Source organism: Cyclopterus lumpus, chromosome 8 (assembly GCF_009769545.1).
Source record: "Cyclopterus lumpus isolate fCycLum1 chromosome 8, fCycLum1.pri, whole genome shotgun sequence".
In the NCBI taxonomy this organism is placed as follows: Eukaryota; Metazoa; Chordata; class Actinopteri; order Perciformes; family Cyclopteridae; genus Cyclopterus; species Cyclopterus lumpus.
In genome coordinates this window covers 13407019-13429993 of record NC_046973.1, presented here as the reverse complement: position 1 = coordinate 13429993, position 22975 = coordinate 13407019, and the positions used below count along the sequence as shown (strand labels likewise).

General features: G+C 44.2%; 2 protein-coding genes and 1 non-coding gene across 3 annotated transcripts; all 3 read right to left on the bottom strand.

The window, feature by feature from the left end:
• Positions 1 to 185: 185 nt before the first annotated feature.
• Positions 186 to 6319, bottom strand: kri1 (KRI1 homolog). The gene is made up of 18 exons (XM_034539958.1): positions 6143 to 6319; positions 5922 to 5986; positions 5731 to 5833; positions 5554 to 5653; positions 5226 to 5280; positions 5082 to 5131; positions 4893 to 4998; positions 4736 to 4813; positions 4488 to 4603; positions 4168 to 4396; positions 3862 to 4032; positions 2833 to 2905; positions 2488 to 2597; positions 2222 to 2390; positions 2001 to 2131; positions 1050 to 1114; positions 878 to 973; positions 186 to 786 (listed from the first exon to the last, which is right to left on the bottom strand). Exons 1-18 carry the CDS (start codon positions 6216 to 6218, stop codon positions 303 to 305), a joined length of 2277 nt encoding a protein of 758 aa, XP_034395849.1. The 5' UTR covers positions 6219 to 6319; the 3' UTR covers positions 186 to 302.
• LOC117735729 lies at positions 1246 to 1345 on the bottom strand. Its single transcript, XR_004609923.1, has one exon. It is a non-coding gene; the product is annotated as a Z30 small nucleolar RNA (small nucleolar RNA).
• Positions 6320 to 10404: 4085 nt separating the features above from the next.
• ldlra (low density lipoprotein receptor a) lies at positions 10405 to 21066 on the bottom strand. The gene is made up of 18 exons (XM_034539817.1): positions 20809 to 21066; positions 18099 to 18224; positions 17864 to 17986; positions 16908 to 17288; positions 16699 to 16821; positions 16491 to 16613; positions 16262 to 16381; positions 15900 to 16025; positions 15260 to 15431; positions 14948 to 15175; positions 14685 to 14803; positions 14437 to 14576; positions 14202 to 14343; positions 13346 to 13483; positions 12864 to 13214; positions 12594 to 12674; positions 12324 to 12487; positions 10405 to 12199 (listed from the first exon to the last, which is right to left on the bottom strand). Exons 1-18 carry the CDS (start codon positions 20864 to 20866, stop codon positions 12143 to 12145), a joined length of 2772 nt encoding a protein of 923 aa, XP_034395708.1. The 5' UTR covers positions 20867 to 21066; the 3' UTR covers positions 10405 to 12142.
• Between the last annotated feature and the right edge of the window lie 1909 nt (positions 21067 to 22975).

The following is a 22975-nucleotide window of genomic DNA, read 5'->3' as shown; positions in this document are numbered from 1 at the left end:
AAAATGTCATCTTGATAAGCATCTTTTGACTTTATCCAAAACAACGCAACCTTTAAACAGTGCGTTTATTACAGTTTGGGAAAGCTAAACACAAAATTAATGTAGCATGTAAATAAATGATGGAATTGATTAAGTATAAACAACTTTAGATACATTTAAAAAAAAAAAAAAAATTGGAGTCATGATTTCAACATTGTTTTTTTTAATTAAAACTTGGAAGTACATTATTTATAATGAGTTTAATTATTGGACCATAACAATCTACAGATTGTACTGTCGACAGTTAACTATGAGATGGTGGCTCACTCCTTGCTTTTCCGCTTCTCCTCCTTCTCCCGTTCTTTTCGTCTCTGTCTGCCGAGCTGTCTGAAGAACAGTCTCTTGGGGTTCAGCCCGTAGGCCTTCAGTCTCTGTCTGCTGAACTCCCGGCCACCGATCGTCACCCCCTGCGTTCCTGACCCGAGGCCTCCCCCGGTGGCATTGGGCTTCCTCTTGGGCCATCTTGGCCTCTCGTTCCTGATTTTCACCTCAGCTTTGTCTGCTGCCTCCACAGCGGTAACTGCCACCTGGGCCTCCTCTTCCAGTTTTACCCTCTTCTTGGGTACGAGAATCTCCTCCTCGTCCCCTGCCTCTCCGAGAGCATGGGCCAGTGTCCCTCCTGGGGAGTCCACGATGGAGGTGGCGTCGCCGTCCTCTGCTGCGCCGTCTCGCGTCTCTCCATCCTTCAGACGATTGCCTCGCTTCTTCCCTACTGTGGTCTTAGCCTCATCCAGTTCTTTATCTTCCCTGTGGATTTAATTCAAATTAAAAAAAAGATTACATTTTGGTCCGTTAATTAATCCATCATAAGGGGTGCGGCGGATTGTGTTCTACTCACTCAGAATACACAGAGCTCAGAATCTCTCGCTTCCTCTTCTCATTCTGGGCCTTGATTTGATAGTTCTTTAAATCACTCTTCTCTTCCTGGTCAGACCTAAGAGGACAAATAGAAAGAAAAAGTGTTAAATTAAACAGAAGGGCCACTTTAACATGAAAGACAGAGGCAGTACCTGAACATGCAGGTTTTCTTCAGAGAGCACCAAGTGTTCAGCTCCTTATCGTTGGCGTGTAAAATCTGAGGGAAGAACCAGAGCACTTAATTAGTTCAAAACAACTCGTGCAGTTCTGAAACACATTTTGTAAAACCAGCATAGACTTCTTAAGAGTCGGTCCGTGTCACAGGATTCACATCAGCCGCTGTGTGGTCTGCTCAGAGAGAAGATTAAGTCGAGGTCATTCCCTGGTCAGAGCGCTCCCCGAAGGGAAAAGCAATACCAGATCAGTCACTCAAGGCTCATCACTGCAGTGTTGCCAACCAACATCCAGTCAGCCATTGACCGTTCCCCTAGAGCCCACCCCCAAAAATGCAACTGTCCAATCATAGTGACTGTAACTAGGCACAGAAGGCCGGTACAGGGTTGGATTTCTCCACATGTTGAATTTGTGTATGAAGCTCCGAATGGCCCTGTATGCTAACAGAGGTTACGCTAACATTAGCAGCTCTATCCTGCTCAGAGGGGAAGTTTAAACTCCAGCAAACCCAAAGAGAGAAATGTTTGTCAAACATGCTCATCCTAAAAGCCTTTTTCCTCTCGCAACATCGCAACTGGAACAGTTTGATAACACAAGTCTATAAGCAGCCATTACAGGATTATGTTAGAATGAAGCGACAGTGTCGTATTACTGTCTCATACATATAATCCTATGACAAACTAGAAACTTCTAACTCAGGTTTTCCTAATTAGCCGACAGAATGAAACTGCGAAAATGTTGCAAACTGGAAATGAGAAGCTGCTTTTGTCCACAGCCGCCTCAAATGTTTTAATCTGCTGGCGTCATCATTGTACACTGAATGTAAAGCCGTGGGAGACCTGAACGCTTCACAGGCACAGCAACAGTAAAGGGAGGCGGGACTGAGCGAACTGTTAATCACTCGAAGGCGGAAGTGCGGGCGCTCTCACCTCCTCGGTGCTCAGGCCGAAGTCGTTGGCCAGGACCTGCCTGTAGCGAAACCGGCACGGGAGGTCATCTATGATGTCCTCGTAGTCCAGCTTGTAGTACTCGTCCAAGTACTGCTCAAAGCTCTTCTCCTCTGAAACACAAACCGCCTGCAGTTACAAACCTGTATGATGGAGGACCCAGGAGAGTTAGTTTCAGTGGCAGAAAATTTAGCGACACCTACGTGGGTCAAACACCGGCTTGCTTTTGGTGACGACTTCAGCAAAGTGAGACTTTTTTCTCCTTTTGCCCATTTGTGGCAAATCCTCTTTCTTCATCTTCTTCCTCTCCTTTTGCTTCTTCTTTTTCGTCTGGGAGGCAGTCTGTTGGTTGGGGTCGTAGTCCGCATCCATCTGTTTCAACAGGATGACAGTTTCTTTTTACAAGAACAAAACAAACATTTTAGCCGACCGGCGAACGGATACCGTCAGTAAAAGAGAGTGCACTCACAATGAAGTTGTCATCGTCGCAGTGGGGCTCAGAGGCGCCATACTCGTCTCCGCCCTCACGGTGGTGCTCCTCTCGATCCTCTCCCGTCCACGTGTCCCAGTTCCAGGGCTCTAAAGGCCACACACACACAAGTTACATCCTCTATGACGCATTAAGGCAATGAACCCAACATTGTTGCTACACTATTCAAATCCCCCGACTTGTCTCTGCCAGATAGCTTTGAGAGTTCAAGACGGCACTTTGAATCATAAATAAAAAAGGTGCGGCGGAAGCACCACCGCATTTAAATTAAACCATGCAGGTTTCAACACCGGTGCATCAGCCAACAAGAAAACACAGGCTTACCCTCAAGTTCGTCATCATCAAACTGAGGCTTTTCCTCTTCTTCTCCACCATAGTATTCATTACCGAAGAATTTCTGCAAAAAAACCCAAATAAATACGTACAACAAATGTTGCTTAGATGCGACTAGAAAAAGGACACATTGAGTGGGCGTTCTAGGAGAGAGACAGCGGTGGTAGTCATCTTTGGCTTAAACACTCTAAATTAAGAAGAAGCTGAACACACCGAGTCCAATTAGCCAAACACAGCACGCCAGGGTGAGTGTGCTCGTCTTGTGAAAGCAGAGAGTTGCCTTTGAAGCAACAAATTTCAACCATGCAACTGCTGCTCCGGTAAAGTGTGCAGCTACAAGTGTCTTTGTCACCTGAGTGGAGAGACAAACCAGAGCGCTTCTTATTGGGAGGGAACAAGGACGCACACCTTTCAGGGAAGGCTAATTAGTTACTAATTAGTTTAACACAACGCACATGTGAGCTGGGAAATGGGAGCCCTCAATCAGACTGACTAATTGGGCCAAAAACAGTGGCTCTTTTAGATTTATTTGTTGACCCTGAGACTCAAAATAATTAAGAATCTGCAGGTTTTTAAAAAAGCGAAACATTAAGTTTCACTATAATTGGAGCATCAGCTGCTTTGTAAGTATGGCATGTCTCCTTTACCGTCACAAGAGAAACAGATTGTTAGGATGAGGACTAACTAACGTGTGTTGTACACAACACTCTCAGTGTGGGGGCGTGGGGGCTGGTGGACTGTAATCTAATGAAGAGCAGCGGTTACGACTGAACCAAAATATACTTTTTAATCCATTAATTATTCTTTGGCTTTGGTTTGCTGTTTTAAAAATACAACAAGACACCAATTTACCGCTTCAACATGCATATAAATCCAAACCTTGACAGATACGATTGCTGAGCTATGATTGGACAATCACTGTTAGGGGTTTAGCTAGTGGTTAACTAAACAGTTCACAAAAAAGACTGTCCTGCGAAAAAGTGTGCGCGTGTAGCTGTGTGTGTGTGTGTGTGCACCCACCTGCATTAGCTGGTCATGTTGCTGTGGATCAAACTCTCCCTCTAGGTCGGTCTGATTGAAGGCGAGCTGCTCGTTGCCTGTCAGCTCCTGAAGCTTTTTCAGCTTCTCCATAATCTCATTTCGCTTCAAGTTCTTCAGCTGCTTCAGGTGCTCCCGTTTCTGCTCTTTCTCCTGAAATAGTGGTCAGGGAAGGGGAGCGGCAGGGAGAGAGAAGATGTTTCCGTATTAGCTAATGAATGAGAGAGAGAGAGCGAGAAGGTTTGTACCGGAGGGATCAAGAGTTTTTATTCTAAACGCGATTCACACCTTATCCTTTCTCTCTTTCACTTCATCCCTTTTGAGTTTCCTGCGGTCGTCTTTGGAGCGCACCGACGTGGCGATGCTGCGGGGGTAGGTCTTGATCTTCTGAGCGTCAGGCTCTTCGTAGCGGAAGTTGTAGCTTCTCTCAAAATCCTCCTGCCGTGCCAAGAAAGTCTCCCCTTCCTCCTCGGAGTCCTCCACATCATCCTGCACCACCTCCTCATACGTCGGGATCCTAAATATAGCAGGAGTTTGAATATAAGGCTTCCTCCAAATCACGGCACACTGGAGAAACAAAGCTGACATCCCCGCATGCGGCAACATACCGTTCATTGCCATCCTCAGCATCCTCGTCTAGGTAGCCCTTGTTGAGGAAGTAGTCTCTCAGGAAACACTCCCTCTCGTCCAACTTTGGGTCGTTCCAGTAGTCCCTTAAGTATTTCTGTCCCAACACAAACCAGTCTCATTACTAAGAAAGTCTCTGGTTTGATCCAAAGTTAGCCGTCTTGCATTCTCTCCACTATATTTCACACTCTCTCCCCCCCCCCCACCACACACACACACACACTCTCACCATGTCCTTCACCTCCTCTGGACCCTCGAGGTCAGTCTGGCCTTTCAGCCAGTCCACATAGTCCGCCTCCTCGTTATCCTACAGACGGATAGTTTTTATCCTGATCTATAAAGCTTTGCGTCTCAACTTCACAGTGGGGGAACTAACAGCTTCTGACCTTCTCCTCCTGCGTTTTGATCCTCCTGGTGAGAAACTCTGATCGTCCAGCTCCCTCGATGGCATCTTCTTCCTCATCCTCACTGTCCTGGATGAATTTACGAAAGCTGAGGAGAGGATTTAGTGTCTGTTAATGGTCTGTTTTAAAGAGTAATACTGCCAGACACCTTTTAGATCGTTTGAGTCGTACCCATCCTTCAGCTCCCGCTGCTCCTGAATGTAGCTCGGAGAGGCAGCTCTCTGTGAAAGAAAAACAATAATGATTAATAAAACACATTAACGATAAGCATCTCCACATTCCTGAAGAACTGAACTATCCTGTGAAGGGGTCTACCTCTAATCTCCTGGCTGCCTCCTCATCGTCACTGTTGTCGTCATCCTCAAATTTACTGTGATGCAAGAACAAAGCAATCAGAGATTGCTCCAGTATGAGAACAAAAGATAAAACAATTGGAAAATAGCAACAGTCGGCTTTATGTGATAAAGTAATGTGTGACACACGCAAAAAAAGAATACTGATATCTCATATCTACCAATAAGACAATTGCAATACGTTAAATATGTAATATTTAACGTAATCACTGATAAGATGGACTGGCAATTGGATAAATACGCTCATTGTGTTGTGCAGAGAAACATTAAATGATCAGCAGCTCACTCACCCCTCCTTTTCCAGTATGACTTTACGTTCATAGTCCTTGAGATACATGGGCTTCACCGCTTTCTTCGAGGTTGAAGGCTTCTCATCACTGGTGGACGCATCTGAAAGATGTTGATGTTTACAAATATGGATTTCCCCACAGACCATGAAGGCAACACCAGGCGAGAGCAGCACTCACTTTGCGAGTAGAACTTGGCGTCCGTCTGGTAGATCTTGGGGTCTTTCTTCTTCAGCAGCGACAACGTCCTGTAGAAGTCCCTCTCGACTTCAGGGTCCAGTTCCTGCGAGGACAAAGCACGAGTCAGCCGGTCAACACGCTGCTGAGCCGCCGTCATCTATTGCTGGAGAGGAAGAAGCAGCGATGCTCACCACTTCACTGTCCCCGGAGCTGGACTCGGACGACTCGCTCTCATCGTCTCCGTATCGATCCTTCACTGTGGGACACACACACAGAGATATTAGCTACATGCCCTACTGACAACACGGTGTCGTAGAAAACAACTCGCAGCTAGCTGACGCCACACTTTCTCCCCACGCTGGGTCGTTAGCTCCACGGTGTAGCCGTTGTTAGCTAGCAGCGACACACTTACGTCTCTGTAACTCTTCTTTCTGACGATATTTATCATATTTTTCCGCGAACTTGGAGTTCACTTTAAACTCCGACATGTTTTTAAATGAAGGAGTTAGCTCTACGCTACAGTTGTAAAAACTACACGCTGGTAAAGGGAAGGCATTCCGGCCCCTGCATGCGCGTGAGGGAAGCTGGGTCACGTGGTTTCCGGTGCACGGGTCACAGGTGACATGCCTTGTCCTGCAGGGGGCGCGCTAATACAGATGTCCACGAGTCACAGATGATGATTGATCGCGTTGTTTCCCACTCACGCTTTTTAAGATTATATTTTCTACGGTGGAAGACAAGGATGCCTCCAGAATATGTTATTAGATAGCTTAATTACTAACATTCACATAATTCTGGCTTGTTATATTTTATTCCCGCTTGCTATTAGAAACAGTAAAAACAACAACTGCTTCTTTAAAATGTAACCTATGAGACAAATTAATTCCCCTCCACTTTTATCTTGTTCAAATATTACCTTATTGTCTGAAAATGCCTATTTTAGGTAATTATTTAGTCTTTCTTATTGTATTATATTATATTAAAAGAACAATACTGTTGAATGAGAAGCCAAACCAAAGATTAGTAGGCCTATATATTGTCAGAACAGAAATAGGCATTGATAAAGCAATCTCCGAAAACATAAACCCACTTACAGTACAGAGTTTACAGACTAACTCCAAAAATGATCAAATACTCACACTGTTACTTTTCATTCAATTAGCAGCCAACATGCCATACAGTGTTTTCTTGTCTTACACTCTTCAAAAGGGTCAATAATATTACCGATTAGTAACGTGAGTCTGCTTGTGTAATCACATAAAGGACGCTGTTTTTTTCACCAGTTTACTGGAGAAGCTGTTTACCCGGAATAGGCGGGATGAGCAAGATCCCGAACAAACCTGACTTGACAATACTCATGTGGTTTGTGTCAACATCAATGTAGACCAAAGACCTCAAGAACAGGCAGAATGCAGCTCATACGTAATCATGTTGGCAGATAAACACATACTTTTGACCTGATTCAGGGACTGAATATTGGTCAATCACAGTCAGCTCTGGTGTGTGGGATATGATGAAACGACAGTAAGGTACAAAAACATCCGTCCATCCATTGTGACGTCCCTCTAAACACACGTCCAACACCGAAAAAAACATTTTTGTCCCTCTGCCACAAAGCCAGCAACTATTAGCCATTTGTGTCCGACCATTATACTTTTAAAAGTTGCAGATAAAGTACTTTAGCAACTGAAAAATTCTTTCCACAAGCATTTTTTTGTGTTCAATTACAGAATGCAGTTTGGCTTGAGGGAAAAACACTTCACCGAAATGGCAAACTTTCACCTAATGTAGCAAATAAAATCTAGGATTCATAAAGACGGTGGCTCCACGGTGGTGTAATGGCTAGCACTGTCGCCTCACAGCAAGAGGGCCGCGGGTTCAATTCCCGGTCGGAGCGGTCCTTCTGTGTGGAGTTTGCATGTTCTCCCCGTGGCAGCGTGGGTTCTCTCCGGGCTCTCCGGCTTCCTCCCACAGTCCAAAGACATGCTGCAGGTTAATTGATCTCTAAATTGCCCATAGGTGTGAATGTGAGAGTGAATGGTTGTATGTCCCTACATGTGCCCTCGATGGACTGGCGGCCTATCCAGGGTGTCCCCTGCCTTTGCCCTATGTCAGCTGGGATAGGCCTCCAGCGCCCCCGCGACCCTAATGAGGATAAGCGGTATTGAAAATGGATGGATGGATGGATGGATTTATAAAGAGTAGATGGTGCTGATTTGTTCTCATACAATTTTCATCTAAACCCTTTGGGTGTGACTGTTGTCCAACAGGGCGCAGTGCATCAGAGCTGTACCTCAAGGATCAGTGTTAGGCCCCCTATTATTTAGCCGGTATATTGATGATCTTCCACAACAGTGTCACAAATGGAAAATGTGTGCAGATGACGCTGTTGTATACGTGCAAAAACAGATACGCTAGCTGCTGTGAAGCCAGACGCTATTACATGGTGACTAAGTTTGAGTACAGGTGAGACAAAATGTATGATTTATTTCTCATCAAGCCCAAAAAGAGTGATGTAGTCAGAAAGGTTTCATATCTTTGCGTAATCATGGATCCAAACCTGAATTTTAAATTAAATATTTCCAAAATAATGGCAAAACCATTGAAACATTTGGACAAATTCAGGTAATTCAGATAAAAGACAAGAAATCGTTAAATTACATCATTTTGCATGATTCTGACATTTGTTTTTTGCACTCTATTACATTTCCTATCAAATAAAACCTTACACTACGTCCCAAACATGATCAAATTTGAGGACTTTATGAGGGGATATGATTAACTTCTCGTAAGAATAAAATCTAAGAATTCATTGAAGAACAGCTTTGAGTAAATATTATTGCCACAGCTGTTGTCTGGTGAGTAGTGTGCCTCCAAAATGGGGGCGGTCTCCCAACAACAAAACGCAGTCTGAGCAAAGGTCAGCGACAGTTCAGCTGATTGGTTTGGTTTATCAGGTGAGCAGTAACGTTGTATCCTCACACTCTGGGAGCTCGCATGTCTTAAACATCCGGTGAAAGTCACTGAAACCTAAAAGTAAATATGCTGCAGAAAGAACTGTATTCAGTATGTGACTGGATGTGAAGTCATTAAAGAAAACACTCCACGACTTCTGCATTATTTTTTATTCCATCCATCTGTGAAAGTAACTGGAATGATCCAGCATGTGTGTGACCTTTTGTGTTTTTAAATGAATGATTAATGATGTCAAGGGATCCAGATGAAACTTTTCTTTGAAAACCAGATATTTTGTGCAGTCCATGCAAACAGGAACAAATTGTCCTGCAGCAGTCTCGATAACTGCTTTGACGATGTGTTTAAAATAAGTGACGAACCAGGAAAGGTTCACGCTGATTGATGGTGCGAGGACATAGCGGTATTCATAATCAGTATTTCCCTTCAGAGAGTGATCTGAGAGTCAGTAGGAACTGCTTATTCTCTTATCTGCATGTTTACCCACATGTGCCCAGATGCATCTTTTACCTTACTTTTCAGCACTTCCACTCTTCCTCAGCCTTGAACTTTGCACGTGACATTCTGTTGGTGGTTTTGACCACAGATCTGCAGCCACAAAGCCGTTTGTTATCCCTCTCTGCTCAGATAGCTGTTGTTCTGGCTTACTGGCTTACTTAGCTACTGCAAAACATGGATTTCAATGAGAAATACAATGTTGCTTTTAAAGCTACGGCCACAAGATGGCATGTAAACACATTACAAGTGATCATAGACATGGCTACTAAGCTACATTAATTGTATTTACCCTCTTTCTAAGCTATACTACTCTGTTGGCTTAGCATAAGCATGTCTTTGTAAAAATGATTTCCAGATGGGGTGAAATATCTTTCAAAATGTTTGTGTGAATATATTAAAAACACTCAGTGTTACTTTTCCTTGCTGTGGTCTCACAGGGTTTTAGGATTTCTAAGAAACTGTTTTTTCCTTTCACTGTGACAGCCTGACTTTCTAGGAAGAAGGCCTCCTTTTCCATAGAAACACAAAAACACATGTGCCCTCCCCCCCCTTAAAAAAGAGTGGGAGAGGAAAAAAACACACAAACCCTCATTTCACGTTTTCTGCCATGTCTACATACCAAAGCTTTTGGATGAAAACAGTGGAACATACTGCCGTACAGTATTCAAAATCTTTCATCTGCCACATACCATGAGCAGCATTTCAGCCGCACATGGTTTAAAAAACAATTGAACAAATAAAAAATAAAATAAAAAAACTGAACAGTTGACAAATAAATCAGAACCATGTCTCTTGTAGTTTTCACTTCCAGATGAGATCCCCTGAACTGAAATGGATAGAAAAAGGTTCTTACTCTGTACATACAGTTGAAATAGTTAGCTAAAAGTAATTAATGTAAAAGGTGTATTAGTTAGCTATAGGTAATCAATATAGTTGTTTTAGTTAGGTAAAAGTAATCAATATATAGTTGTAATAGTTAGCTAAAAGTAATCAATATAAAGCTGTAATAGCTAAAAGTAGTTAATATAAAGTTGTATTAGTTAGCTAAAAGTAATCAATATCAAGTTGTAATAGCTAACTCAACTGTTAACTGTGACTGTTAAGTTATGCATTTAAGTAAATTCAGCAATGAGTCTTCAAAAACTGAACCCAGCCAGGCGTGATTCTAAAATAAATAGAAGCATTTATTTATGTACAGAACATGTTTAAAGTTTACAACAGTTTAAAACATTAAAAAAACACAACAAATATTTACACGTATGAACACTATATTTACACACTTAATCTGCACTGTGAGGCGGTTACTGTAAAATTACATTATATACAGTTTCACTACCGAAAAGCCTCACAACGGTCATAAGCCACATCGCATAACGTCTTTTCTGGGTGTAACCTCACCTGGATGTAACACTTACACATCCCTCCATTAATGCACTGTAAACAGATGGTGAGTTGATACATATCCACTGAGTTCAATAGCACCAACATGAACATGTGAACATAATTTGTCATTAAAAAGGCACACATTTGTCAGCGATACAATAAAGGGGTTAAAAAAGCTGTCGAACTGTGTATTTTGAAAACCATGATCGGGCACATGTCTTTCTTTTGTCAGGAATGCTGGAGGCAAGTTCAAGTTGTGGTCCTGAGGGAGGATGTAAGTGTGCCAGTGGGGCCATGTCTAAGGCTGGATGGCCTTAGACATGGCCCCACTGTTCACACGTGGTTGCATTAAATCCTTTTGGTCTAGAGGAGCATAGGGGGTTGAACATTTAAAGATGGCCTTCCAACACTCAGATATGATCACAAATTAAAGAATGGAGCTGAAAAAGTTCTCGAAGGAACTCTGCTAATGAGGAACGTTGTTTTGTGACCACATGGCGGTATGTGAAATCTCAAGGCTATCACAGAGCGCAGTGTACATCAAGTCACTGACAGTGTGCATTCTTTGCAGTTAACAAAGAAGCATTGTATTTAGGTCACTTTGGGTGATGTTTTTGCTCCACTACAGAGGCAAAGACTGGTGTTCAAGTCAAAATGATTGAGACGTATCGAGGTCACGCTGGTTAAACTGGAAATATATTTGCCTTCTCTGCAGACAGTTCAATGGAAAGATTGATTCCAAACTCTTAGCTTAGATTAGTTGAGCTTGGTTTAGCTTAGCATAAAGACTGGAAAAAGAGGGAAACAGCTAGCCTGACAGCTAGTTAGCGTGGCTTAGCATAACAACTGGAAGCAAGGAGAACCTAGCTCTGACCAAAAGTTATACAATCTGCCAACCAGGATCTCTAAAGATTCTTAATAAACACGTTATATCTCATTTATTTATTCTGTACAAAAAAAAACACCTCGTCAAAAAAAAATTGTAAAAACTACACATTCTCACATGGCTAGCTGTTTCCCCCATGCTGAGCTCATCTAAGCTGAGCTCATCTAAGCTAAGCATCTGCCTCTGGTAGCTCTATATTGACCATACAGACTTTAGAGTAGCCAAAAAAAGCTAAACAAGCATTGACAATGTTCTATGAAAGGAAAAAAAAAAACTGTTTTCTTTAGCTCGGCCCCTTTTTTTCTTTTCTTTTTTTAACTGATGCGTGAAAAACAAGACATTATATGGCAGTGGCACAGTTCTGTAGTTGTATCATCAGAGTCACACTTGGGATAACAGGTAAACAAATTAGATTGAGGAATCCATCATCGTATGATTTGGTGAGGAATGGATTGTCAACCATAACAGGAAAAACATGTGCAAAAACATGTGCAACCTGAAAGAAGTGGGTTTCACCCGCTTTTCTTTCCACTGCAGAGCGCTTGCTGTCCGTGAGGGTATAGTGGTTCTGATCCTGGCTCTGTATCTTTGTGCTGTGTGAGGTAAAGAAATAATACAAAAAGGGCATCCAAGGTAGCTTATCATTGAGGCTCTTCTTTCCACTGACATTTTTCAGTTTTCTGTGAAGGCTGGATTGTCTGCATCTTCATCCAAGCTCACAACTTGCCTCTGAAAGGACAGCAAATAAAGAGGATGTCAGACGTACCACAATGCCGTAGCCTGTCTGTGCTTATTACAACAAAATGTACTAAATGCAAACAGTCTGAACTGTAGACTTTGAGATGAGTCTCACTTTTGGGTAGGAGTAACCGTCCGTGCTGTTGCTCCTCCAAATGTGCACTTGGTCCTCGGTGGTTTTCTGATAGACGGGGTTGTCGAAGTGAATGGTGTTGGTGTTCTTCAGCCTGTAGTTCCTCCACAGCAGCACGCCACCAACAGCCACCAGGCAAACGATCGCTACAGGAGGCAAATGGAGGGAGAGAGGTGAGACACGATGCTCGGCGCTGTTCGTATGTAACTGTGAGGAAGCCGCCTTTGCAGCAGCTGCCAAAAAGCAACTCACCCAGAGGTAATGCAATATAGAGAGCGATCAGGTTGGGGGAGGCGGTGTTGGGTATAGCTGCAGCAAATCCATGACGGAAATCTGAGGGAAAAGTAAACACCAGAAGAGGAGTTAATGATACACAGAGCTGACTTGCACTGGACACTTTGTATGAGGACAATGCACTCAAACAAAACCAACTCTGTAAAATGGTCAACCGTAATGTAAACCGTCCACACAATTCAACCTAAATGATCTAAAAAAGGTTTAAAACAGCATTATGGTACTTGCCTGGAGAGGTGACTGGAGCCCCTGTTGTAGTCTTGGGTATTTTAGGGTTCGACGGCCGTGGTTCATCTGTGGTGGTTCGTACAGGAGGCATGGTGCTGCGTGGCACTGGTCCGGCCGCAGTGCTGGTGATTACGATGGGCACTGTGGTGATGCGGACCTGGGGCTTAGTGGTGGTGCGGACCTGGGGCTTAGTGGTGGTGCGGACCTGGGGCTTAGTGGTGGTGCGGACCTGGGGTTTAGTAGTGGTGCGGATCTGGGACTTAGGTGTGATGCTGGATGGCCTTGGTGGCTGAGGAGGAGGGACGGTATCTGGCATTTGAGGCTGCACGGGAGCTGCAGGTGTTGGCACAGCTGGGGAACAAAAACAGAGGAGGAGGAGTGAGAGTCAGAAATAGGAGCGCTTGAACTAATGAAAATGTTTAATTTAAAATGACGGAGATTAATATTTTGTCCTTTTCTTCTCAATGTTTGTCGTTACATACCAGGTACACATGTCCTCATATCCCTGGCTAGCATCATGCTATCTGGACAGACACAGGTGTACTTCGGGGGATGCGTGCCCACTTGAGGGGCTGCCAGGCACAAGAATTCACACCCGGATACATGGCACCAATCCCTCCCTGCAATGGAAAAGAAGATGACATTTGACTTTAATTGAAGCGCTTTACAAGCCCTTATCAAACTAAAGCAATAGTTAGACATTTTGGAGAATAAGCCTATTTCACAAACCTTTCAACTATTCCTTTAAAGTCACTGATTTGTTCTCTGATATTTATTATTACAGTCTGTAGTGAGCATTATTAGGATGGTAGGATTAGAGCACTGTTTCCCAACCAACCCACTGCAATAATAGCCTATATAATCTTTTCTTTTTTTTAAACAATATTGTTTCCCAGTAAATGGGCCTGTACTTGTAAAGCGCTTTTATATTCTTCCGACCACTCAAAGGGCTTTAACACTACATGACATTATTCACCCATTTATACAATGATGGCAGGGGCTAAGGTTCCACCTGCACATCAGCAGTAACTAACATTCACACACATAGAGCAATTTTCTGAGGCCTGGGCACTTGTGGGTTAGAGGGGCCTAAGCATGTAATACTTGTGTGTTCTGGTCTTGGTGACAGAAATAATAAAGCAATCTAATTAAAAATATTAGTGAATGAATAATAAACATTACTACAGGTGTTAGACACTAAAGTTACGCAGCTGTGGTCAGGGAGGAACCTCCATCCCATTGGCAGCAAATGACTCTGCCAATATTCAATAACAAGTTCAATAATGATCTGATATGTGAACACATATCTGAACAGTGTGTGACAGTGGTGTCTCTTACCAGCGGGTTGTTTGAGATTATGGTAGAGAATAATGTCATCCGGGGACGATAGGTGCTCTGCCACAGGTGTGATGTCATCACCCGTCAGCCTGTTTGCACTGAAGATGGCATTGTTACTGACGTCTGTCCAGAACACTCTCTCCTAGAAGAAATGAAACAAACATTTTAATAGACTATGAGCAGTGGTAGTGGTGAGGAACACTAGGCTCTGGGTCTGGTCTGTGTGTGACCCTACCTCAAACACAGTGAGGCTCAGCGGGTGAGCCAGCTTGTGTTCGTCGATGATGAGGGTGCGTCGACCACCGCCCTGCGAGTCGATACTGGAGAGGGTGTGCAGCTTAGAGTCCACCCAGTAGAGCCGCTGGTTCAACAGGTCTGGGGGAGGAAGCAGCAGGCAGTGGGTGGGGGGGAGAGATCAACCAGTCAGACCACTGGCATCCATGTGAATAGTTAAACACAACAACTTGCAACCAGAGGGTTTACCAAGGGTAATTCCATTAGGCCACTCAATGTTGTCAGTGACCAAAGCGGTACGGTCTCCTCCGTTAAGACCCGCCTTCTCAATCTTAGCGGGATTCCCCCAGTCAGTCCAGTATATGAAGCTGGGAGGACATAGACATATGTTGCAAATTAAACCAAAATGCAGACCATAAATACACACATTTAGTCTGTTCACGGCATGGAAAAAGAGAGTCAAGGAAGGATTTAGGCATTACTGCACTATACGAGTGCTATTGGAGACTTACTTGCTGTAGGGGTCGAGCACAATCGCGCGAGGTTTGGATAAGTCTCGGTGGAAGAGAGTCTTGCGGCGGCCGCTGTCGGCAGCTACCACGGAGATGGTCCTGCGAATGCTGTCGGTCCAGTACAGGTTTCTGTGGATCCAGTCGAAAGCGATGCCCTCCGGAGCCTCAATGTCGCTGCCGATCACCACACGGTGATGAGCGGGGTCTTCGGCCGAGTTCGCCGGCACTCTGGAATGACAGCGAAGAGCTAGTGTCAAGCCGGGGTCGAGGACACAGGAAGGCCACTTTCATTCCGGTGTCATTCTCGCTCACCTGTAGATCTTCTTCTGGGAGATGTCCGACCAGTAGATTTCGTTGGCGGCCATGTTCATGTCGAGAGCCACAACGTTCTTCAGACGGGGGATTACTCTGGTGTACTCACTTTTGTCCAAAGTCATCTTTCTGACTTCATGGCGGTTGGTAAAGAAAAGGTAGGCTATTGTACCTACAAAATCAGGAGTGGGCAGGTGATTTATTTTGTAGTAAACTCATGGGAATGTCTTCAACTACTAACAGATGATAGCTAACACTCTCAAGGGATCCATCTTGTTTAATCGTTCGGTAGGCTCTACAGATCTGAGACATGCTTCAGTTAGTAGAGCCCCATGGAAGCCAAGAGCTAGGCTGCAGCCGCTGCAGTGGGAAACGCCCACTCTGAGGCCTAAAGCTAAGATAATGCTTTCAAAAACCGGGTCCATAAATAGTTTACCGTCTTTTGAAAAATGATGCACAATAGCTAAAGTTTCATTGATAGCATTCTGCTACAGTGGAGACCAATCCACACTCGGAACATATGAGGGAGTTCAATTGATTGTATTCATGTACGTAAGGCTATTCACCATCTTGAAACATCTAAGTGTTACATATTCATGCAACAAACACTGTTGAAAGAACACTGAGAACTCATATTCACCAATGGCCTTGCAGGCTTTGGTTGCCGGGTCGACTTGGTAACCCTCCTCGCACTGGCATTTATAACTGCCGATCTGGTTAACGCAGATCTGACTGCAGGTGTCCGGGTTGGCGCACTCGTCGATATCTGGATTCCAAGAAGAAGAAGAAATAATAATGAAACAACACACACATGACAGTGTAACAGAACAAGATGGTGAGTCATCGTGTCCATAAGAATTACGGGATCCCTCTTGATCATGGTTGCGTCAGAGTAACCGGATTGCAACATCCTTTGTTCATCTAACCGAAGTGTATCAAATGAGAAAGAGAAAATAAACAATACAACAGTGGCTATTTCTTGTTAGTTTGGCAGGGTGTTACCTTCACAGTGCGTTTTCTCCAGCAGAAGATACCCAGAGGGACACAGGCACTCATAGCCGATCTTCAGGTCATTGCAAATATGAGAGCAGCCACCGTTGTTGTACAGGCACTCGTTGGAGCCTGCAGGGGAGAAACAAGAAGAACATTTCTGAGGCTGCAGACACCCTAATTAAATACATAAAAGTAGTAATTAACCAGACGGTTATGGAGGAGAGGCCTCTGTACTCACCACAATCCCTAAGAGGCTCATCTGACCAATCCCTGCAATCACGCTGACTGTTACACACCTTCTCCATGCTTATGCACTCCCCACTGCGGCACTTGAACCTGCTCGGGCCCTCGCAGTGGGTCGCTGTGGAAAAAAAGATTCAGTTATACAGACCACACAGACCAGAGGTTTAGCCAGGATCAGAAGGGGTGAGGGAGGAGATCGGTACCGTTGACGCAGCCCGTTTCGTCACTCATGTCACGGCAGTCGTACTGATGGTTGCACTGGCGGCTGCCATGGATGCAAGTGCCATCGCCGCATTCAAACTCATCGGGGCGGCAGGTGGAATGAGCTGGGGAGCAAAAGGTTGACATGTGAGCAAAAGAGGCGACCATTCGGAAAGAAACAAGGAGGAGCAGACAAATCCGCAACGCTTACCACAGGCGGCTTCGTCTGACTGATCGAGGCAGTCGGCTCCCCCGTCGCACTTCCAGCTGCTGTGGATGCACTCCCCGCTGCCGCAGCGGAACTCCAGTGATGAGCACTGATGAGCGGGAGCGGAGTTGTGCGCCGTCGTGCCGCAGTTCTGGGGCCACTCGTCGGAGCCGTCGGAGCAGTCGGCATCGCCGTCGCAGGCCCACAAGCGGGGTACGCAAACGCCGTGGTTGCACTGGAAGGAAGCGCCGCTGCAGGTGATGGGCGGGCAGGAGGCCTCGTCACTGCCGTCGTCGCAGTCTGCCTCGTCATCGCACAAGAAGGCGGACGACACGCACTGGCCATTCCCGCAGCTGAACTCCACGTTCGTGCACCGCTTCGGCACTGAGAGAGAAGACATTTTTGATCACTTTAGAGCAGGGGACTTCGCTCGGCTTCTGTCAAACGGCTTGTAGCTCCGTCACTTCGAGCTAAACACTCAACAAAATCACGACTGTTTGCTGCGCTGGCTCCTCATTGGTGGAACGAGCTTCCCATTGACATCAGGACAGCAGAAAGTCTCTACATCTTCCGTCGCAAACTAAAAACACATCTTTTTCGACTATACCTTGAATAGGGAAGGTAGAGCCGTAGTAGCACTCTAGTAGCACTTAAATGTCCCTTACCAATAGCACTTTGTTGTTTATCACTTTGGTAGCACTTAAATGGCACTTACGGATAGTACTCTGTAGTTTAACGTTATTGAAGAAATTGTACTTGCTTGATTCTTGTTGTTCTAAGTTTGGACTCATGGTTTAATGAACTTATTGTAAGTCGCTTTGGATAAAAGCATCAGCTAAATGACATGTAATGTAATGTAATGTAATGGGAGGAAGGAAGGGGACATACAATGATTGGAAGGAGATAAATCACATGTAATTAAGGAAGCAGAAAGACAGCCCGCTGTTAACTCGGCTTACCACAGCGCTCCTCATCAGCGCCATTCTCACAGTCAGCTTTTCCATCACAGCGCCAGGTGCTCGGTACGCACTGGTTCAGGCGATCCGCGCAGCTGAACTCTGTCGGCCGACAGGTTTTGGCCACTGGAAGTGACATACACGGAAAACGTTAACTGAGGACTACGCAATCTACACACTGAGGGACTGACAGGTACGCAAGGCAGTCGCATATCCACCCTTGCGTCGCCATACTCACTGCAGGTAGCGGGAAGTTCATCGGTGCCGTCTCCGCAGTCGTCTGTGCCGTCACACACCCATCTGACCGTGATGCACTTCCCGTTGCCACACTGGAACTGCTCGGGTCCACATGTTGTCCATGCATCTACGACAGACAGAGATGAACACACAGCTCAGCTAAAAGGGCCATTGTTTTAGTTATCGTCTATCGAGGGCCAAGACCGGAAGACTCTCCATAAACAAAGACGTCAAAAAAAAAATGAAATCAAATGGAATAATACTCAAGCAGAGCGCTATTAACAAGACTAAAGAGTTGAATGTCATTAGATTTGAGTTTAGGTTTTTGGGTAATTTCCAGTTGGCAAACCTTGATTTGCGATACTCTTGTGAGAAGTCTAGAGACGATCGGGTATTTGGTCATAAATCAAAGTATCGGACACATTTGGCTTTGACCTAACGATGGCGCTAGATGAAAAGTGATACGGTGATAAACTTGATGCCAGAGGACAAAAGCGCTGGGAGGTATATACTCTGGCATGACACACTGACACACTGACACACTGACGCACACGCACACGCACCCGGGTGCCTGTTGGTACTTGTTCGGCGAGGGCAGATGAATGGTTAAACTGCGAGTCAAACCGGGACACTCTCGGTTCGTAAGCCTTTATCAGGGTACTGCTTATATGGCAAGTCCATGACACACAACAGAAATCTCATCTTCCAGTCTGCTGGTAAGAAAACGCCTCCTTTGGAGTGAGTTTGATCGCCCTCCCAACCCCCCATCTTTTATGGAATGGAATGAAGCCACTGAACCAGAAGGAGCAATTAGACTGTACATCGGAGAGACAGCACTTCACGGAAAAGGCACTAGGGTCCATTCCAGCCCTCTGGCCCCTGGGGAGGGGCTCCAAACTCCCATATGGCCAACTGTTTCTGAAATGGGGCAGAGGGAGGTGTAGTAGCAGCAGCTAGGCATTTAGCAGCCATCATACAGTCGGTGGAATATTTTCTATTTAGTTTGAACATATCCAATCTGACAGAGCACTAATTTATGGAAATGTTATTACTTAAATATTGATGTGTAAGTATTTACATTTACATAAGTTAGTGCCCTGTCAGATTGGATGTGGGAAAAGACAAATCATAAATCATGAATGGCTGACAGCATAGTAAATCATAACAGCTTCCTGGAGAAGTCAAATGTCTGGTGTCGTGGGTCCTGGTTGATGCTTTATTTAAACAAGGAGAGGTTTTATTACTTCTCGTGCAGCTTGAGGAAATGTTGTAGTATTTCTTTTATGACTCCAAATGACTGCGGACGGTCATATTATAGCGGCTACTACAATAATAGTAAATCTACTACTGGATTTAAAGCCATTCATTTCTTTATGGCTCCATGTAAAAGGGCTTGCCATAAAGATATCATCGGTTTCATGTTGACAAACCTGGTCTCATCACAGGGAGATCCTTGTGGGTAAAACACTGTAAAACACTGGAAGGGTTTAACTGAGCTCCTTTTCCCTGAACGCTGGCTCCCATATCCCCGAAAGTTACACGTAACCCAAACCCAAGTTCAGGGTGGTTGTTTACTTCAAGGGCTCAGTGGTCAGTCCTTGGGAGACAACCTTAGACGAAATGGCAGCGTTATGGATTGACTTTATTTCCTCAAATAAAGTCCCTCTGTCCAAAAAAAAAAAGTGTGTGAGGCCAGCCTATTTCCCAACAGGACACGTTTCAGCTCTGTACGTGACTGGTGTGTTTTTGTTATGGCGGATGGGTGACAACCAACCAGTTCCAACATGTCTCACCATTTTCCCAGAACCAACACGCACACACACACACACACACACAGAACCGGTCTGACGGTGACTTCACGTCGGTGTGTGTAACCAAAAGTCGAAGAATGCTGCTGAAGACAATGTTTGCAGTGGAGGATGAGTTGGAGGGCTTCCCATTCTTTATCAGGTGAAACGCGATGAGGGAGAGAGAGCCTTCTGCAAACACGCTGGATATTGCATCATGTGAAAAGAATAATGCTGGTCAAAAAAACAAAACAGTTCCCTGTTATCATGATGCCTTTTTTTCCTTCTTTTTTAAAAACAGATTACAATGCAAGTGGCGCCACTTCCCACATTATAATGGTCACAGCTTCTAAGAACCGGCTTTTCAGAAACCCCGCTTGACATCTTCACACACAGTGATATTCACACTGCTCGAACCTCATTGGCTGCGCAACCTGCTGCGAGTTGAGCGCCACTGAATGAAACGGAACAACAACAAAAAGCTCCATTCAAAAGCTGGCGTGGATGAAAAAAAATAACTGGAAGACATAAAATTAAAAGAAGCATGATGACTTATGGATAGATGATTTTAAATGATGTAAAACTACTAGGCCGAGGTATGAAAAATTCATCGTTAGGAGAGATTTGACCTACATTCTGTGAATAATTGCGCCCTCCCCCCACCACCACCAATCACCTTGCATCCGGGGCTTTCAGAGGAGTGCGAAATTTAAACACACACGGGCTGAATACATGCTCCAAAACCTTATTTATAACCTTTATACATCTATCAAACATAAAGATGGAGCGCAGAATACATATATATATATATAATTTTTTTTTTTTAATTATTATTATTTATTTTTTTACACATGTTTCAGGCGGATGCCAAGTCCCCAACAAAATAATACATCTAGAAATGCTCATGCTAAAAGGTGAACTTACTTGTCTGCACAAGAGAGCAGAGGAGAAACAACAACAGTAGCGCGTGACACCGTGCCATGTTTCACTGGAAGACGCGTGTCCACTGGACGCCGGCTGGGCGCTCTCTGCTGGGCGCTACTGACTCTCTGTCACCGGTGCGGCTGCTGGTTGGTTATTATTATTATTATTAATAATCAGAGATGCTCCCGCTGGAGGGTGAGGGAGGATCTGCAACACTGTTCTGTTTGACAACAACTTCAGACCCATTTCAATGTGGTCCAGCGGTGGGCGGGGCCGAGCGGGGGCCTCGGGAATGGGGTGGGGGTTGGGGTGGGGGCTGGGGTGGAGGGCGGGGTCCGGAGTGGTGTGATTTCTGAGGCAACCAGCCCCAACAATTGGGAGGCGGAGCCTATCTGTGGGGATGGATTCACTATGCGAGTTTAACCCTTTCGGGGTGGCGCGTCCACATGGATGGAGACGTTACATAAGTTTCATTCCCCGAAAGCGAGCCCACCTCCCCGCTATACATACACAGGGGCGTGGCCAGGGCTTTAGGAGACCCGCATGAATGTTTCTCAGGGGTCAATAGAGGTCAAGACCTGGGAATGGAAGGGTGGGGATAATCTGTGATTTTGAGCACGTACTATAAAAGTCATGATATATCAGCTCTTAAATGGGGGATGTATAGATTACCTTAAATTACACCAATAATGTACACTGCTGGTAGTTAGTTACCTTTACTATCACTAAAGGTCTCAGGGTTTGCCAGGGGGAAAGTACTCTGCTATCAGGAACACGCAATGACAGATTGTGAGTAATAATTAAGAGAAAAGTAATGATAATATTACAAATAAATAATAATAATAATAATAATAACAATGATGTGCCCTTTCTCTCATAATACTATGAGTTAATTCCCATAATAAACTTCTTCAAACTCGCCTTCACCTGCTAACCCCTGCACTCTCCACTATATGACTCATTCCTGAGAACTTCTCAAGTTTTCTTCTTTTTTTTTTACCTGAAATTTGTTTGCTCTTTGTCTTTCTATTTAGTTTAGTTTTGTATGTCTATGCCTTATGTAAAGCGTCTTTGTGTGTTTTGAAAAGCGCTATATAAATTCGATGTATTATTATTATTATTATTATTATAATTATACTATAAAGCAATTTGTTTCTTACAATGACTTTTATCCAAACAACCATTTGACTTTTTGTCAAAAGAAATATTCAGTTTTTCTAGAGAAAGAAAACTAATCGCCCCATCCCCCTCGCAAGTAAATAAGATGTTCCCAATCCACCGGTTTGAAGTCCAAAAGTTGTCCCCGGATGTGTCCCGGGACATTAAAACACTGGCAGCTGGCCGACTCGTTCAATATCTAAATAATAGCAAACAACGCGGTCAACACAAAGCGGAGGCACAGTTCATACTGTCACTTTTACTACTGGTTTGTTATAGCATTTCAGCTTGTTGGGAAAGGAAATAATTGAATTATTCTTTATGTAATTATTTTAATCTACTATGAAATAAAGGTGTACCGGTGGGTGAAACCTTCTCATTAAAATACTGACAACAGTCAATGAAGTCATTAGGACAGCGTTTATCTCCATATCACCACTATCGGAATTCAGGGTAGTGACCTCTCATAAAAATAAAAAAATAATAAAAAAAACATGTTATTTCAGGTTCAAAGTCTCAAACTCTGCTAGGGTCCATAAGATAGTTCACGATGAGATTTACATCAGAGGAGGAGATAAAGTACAAATAACCTTGACCCCAGAACAGAGAGCGTCATATAGCTCAGGAATACGCCTATACAAGTTATACAGTTTGTAATAGGGAACATATCAATAATAATACAGATGTTTCTTTTAAGGAAAACAATGTAAGAGGCGCTGGACAGTCAATGCTGGTTTAAAACAAATAAAAATAAACAATTACCAGAAAATAAAGCACTTTGAGGGAAATATCCTGTAGGTCATAGTGTGTTGACCCTGTCACGATCACAGGGTTATACATTCAGATAACATATAGTTTGTATGGACCAAGTCCAGTTTATCATACGTGACCTTCAGTGCTGCTACAATGTGCACAGAAACTATTAAAGTTTCAAAGATACGCGCAGGTATATGTGTTGCATGAACCTCACCGTGAGAGCTGAAGAACTAGTGAGGCTGCTTATTAAATT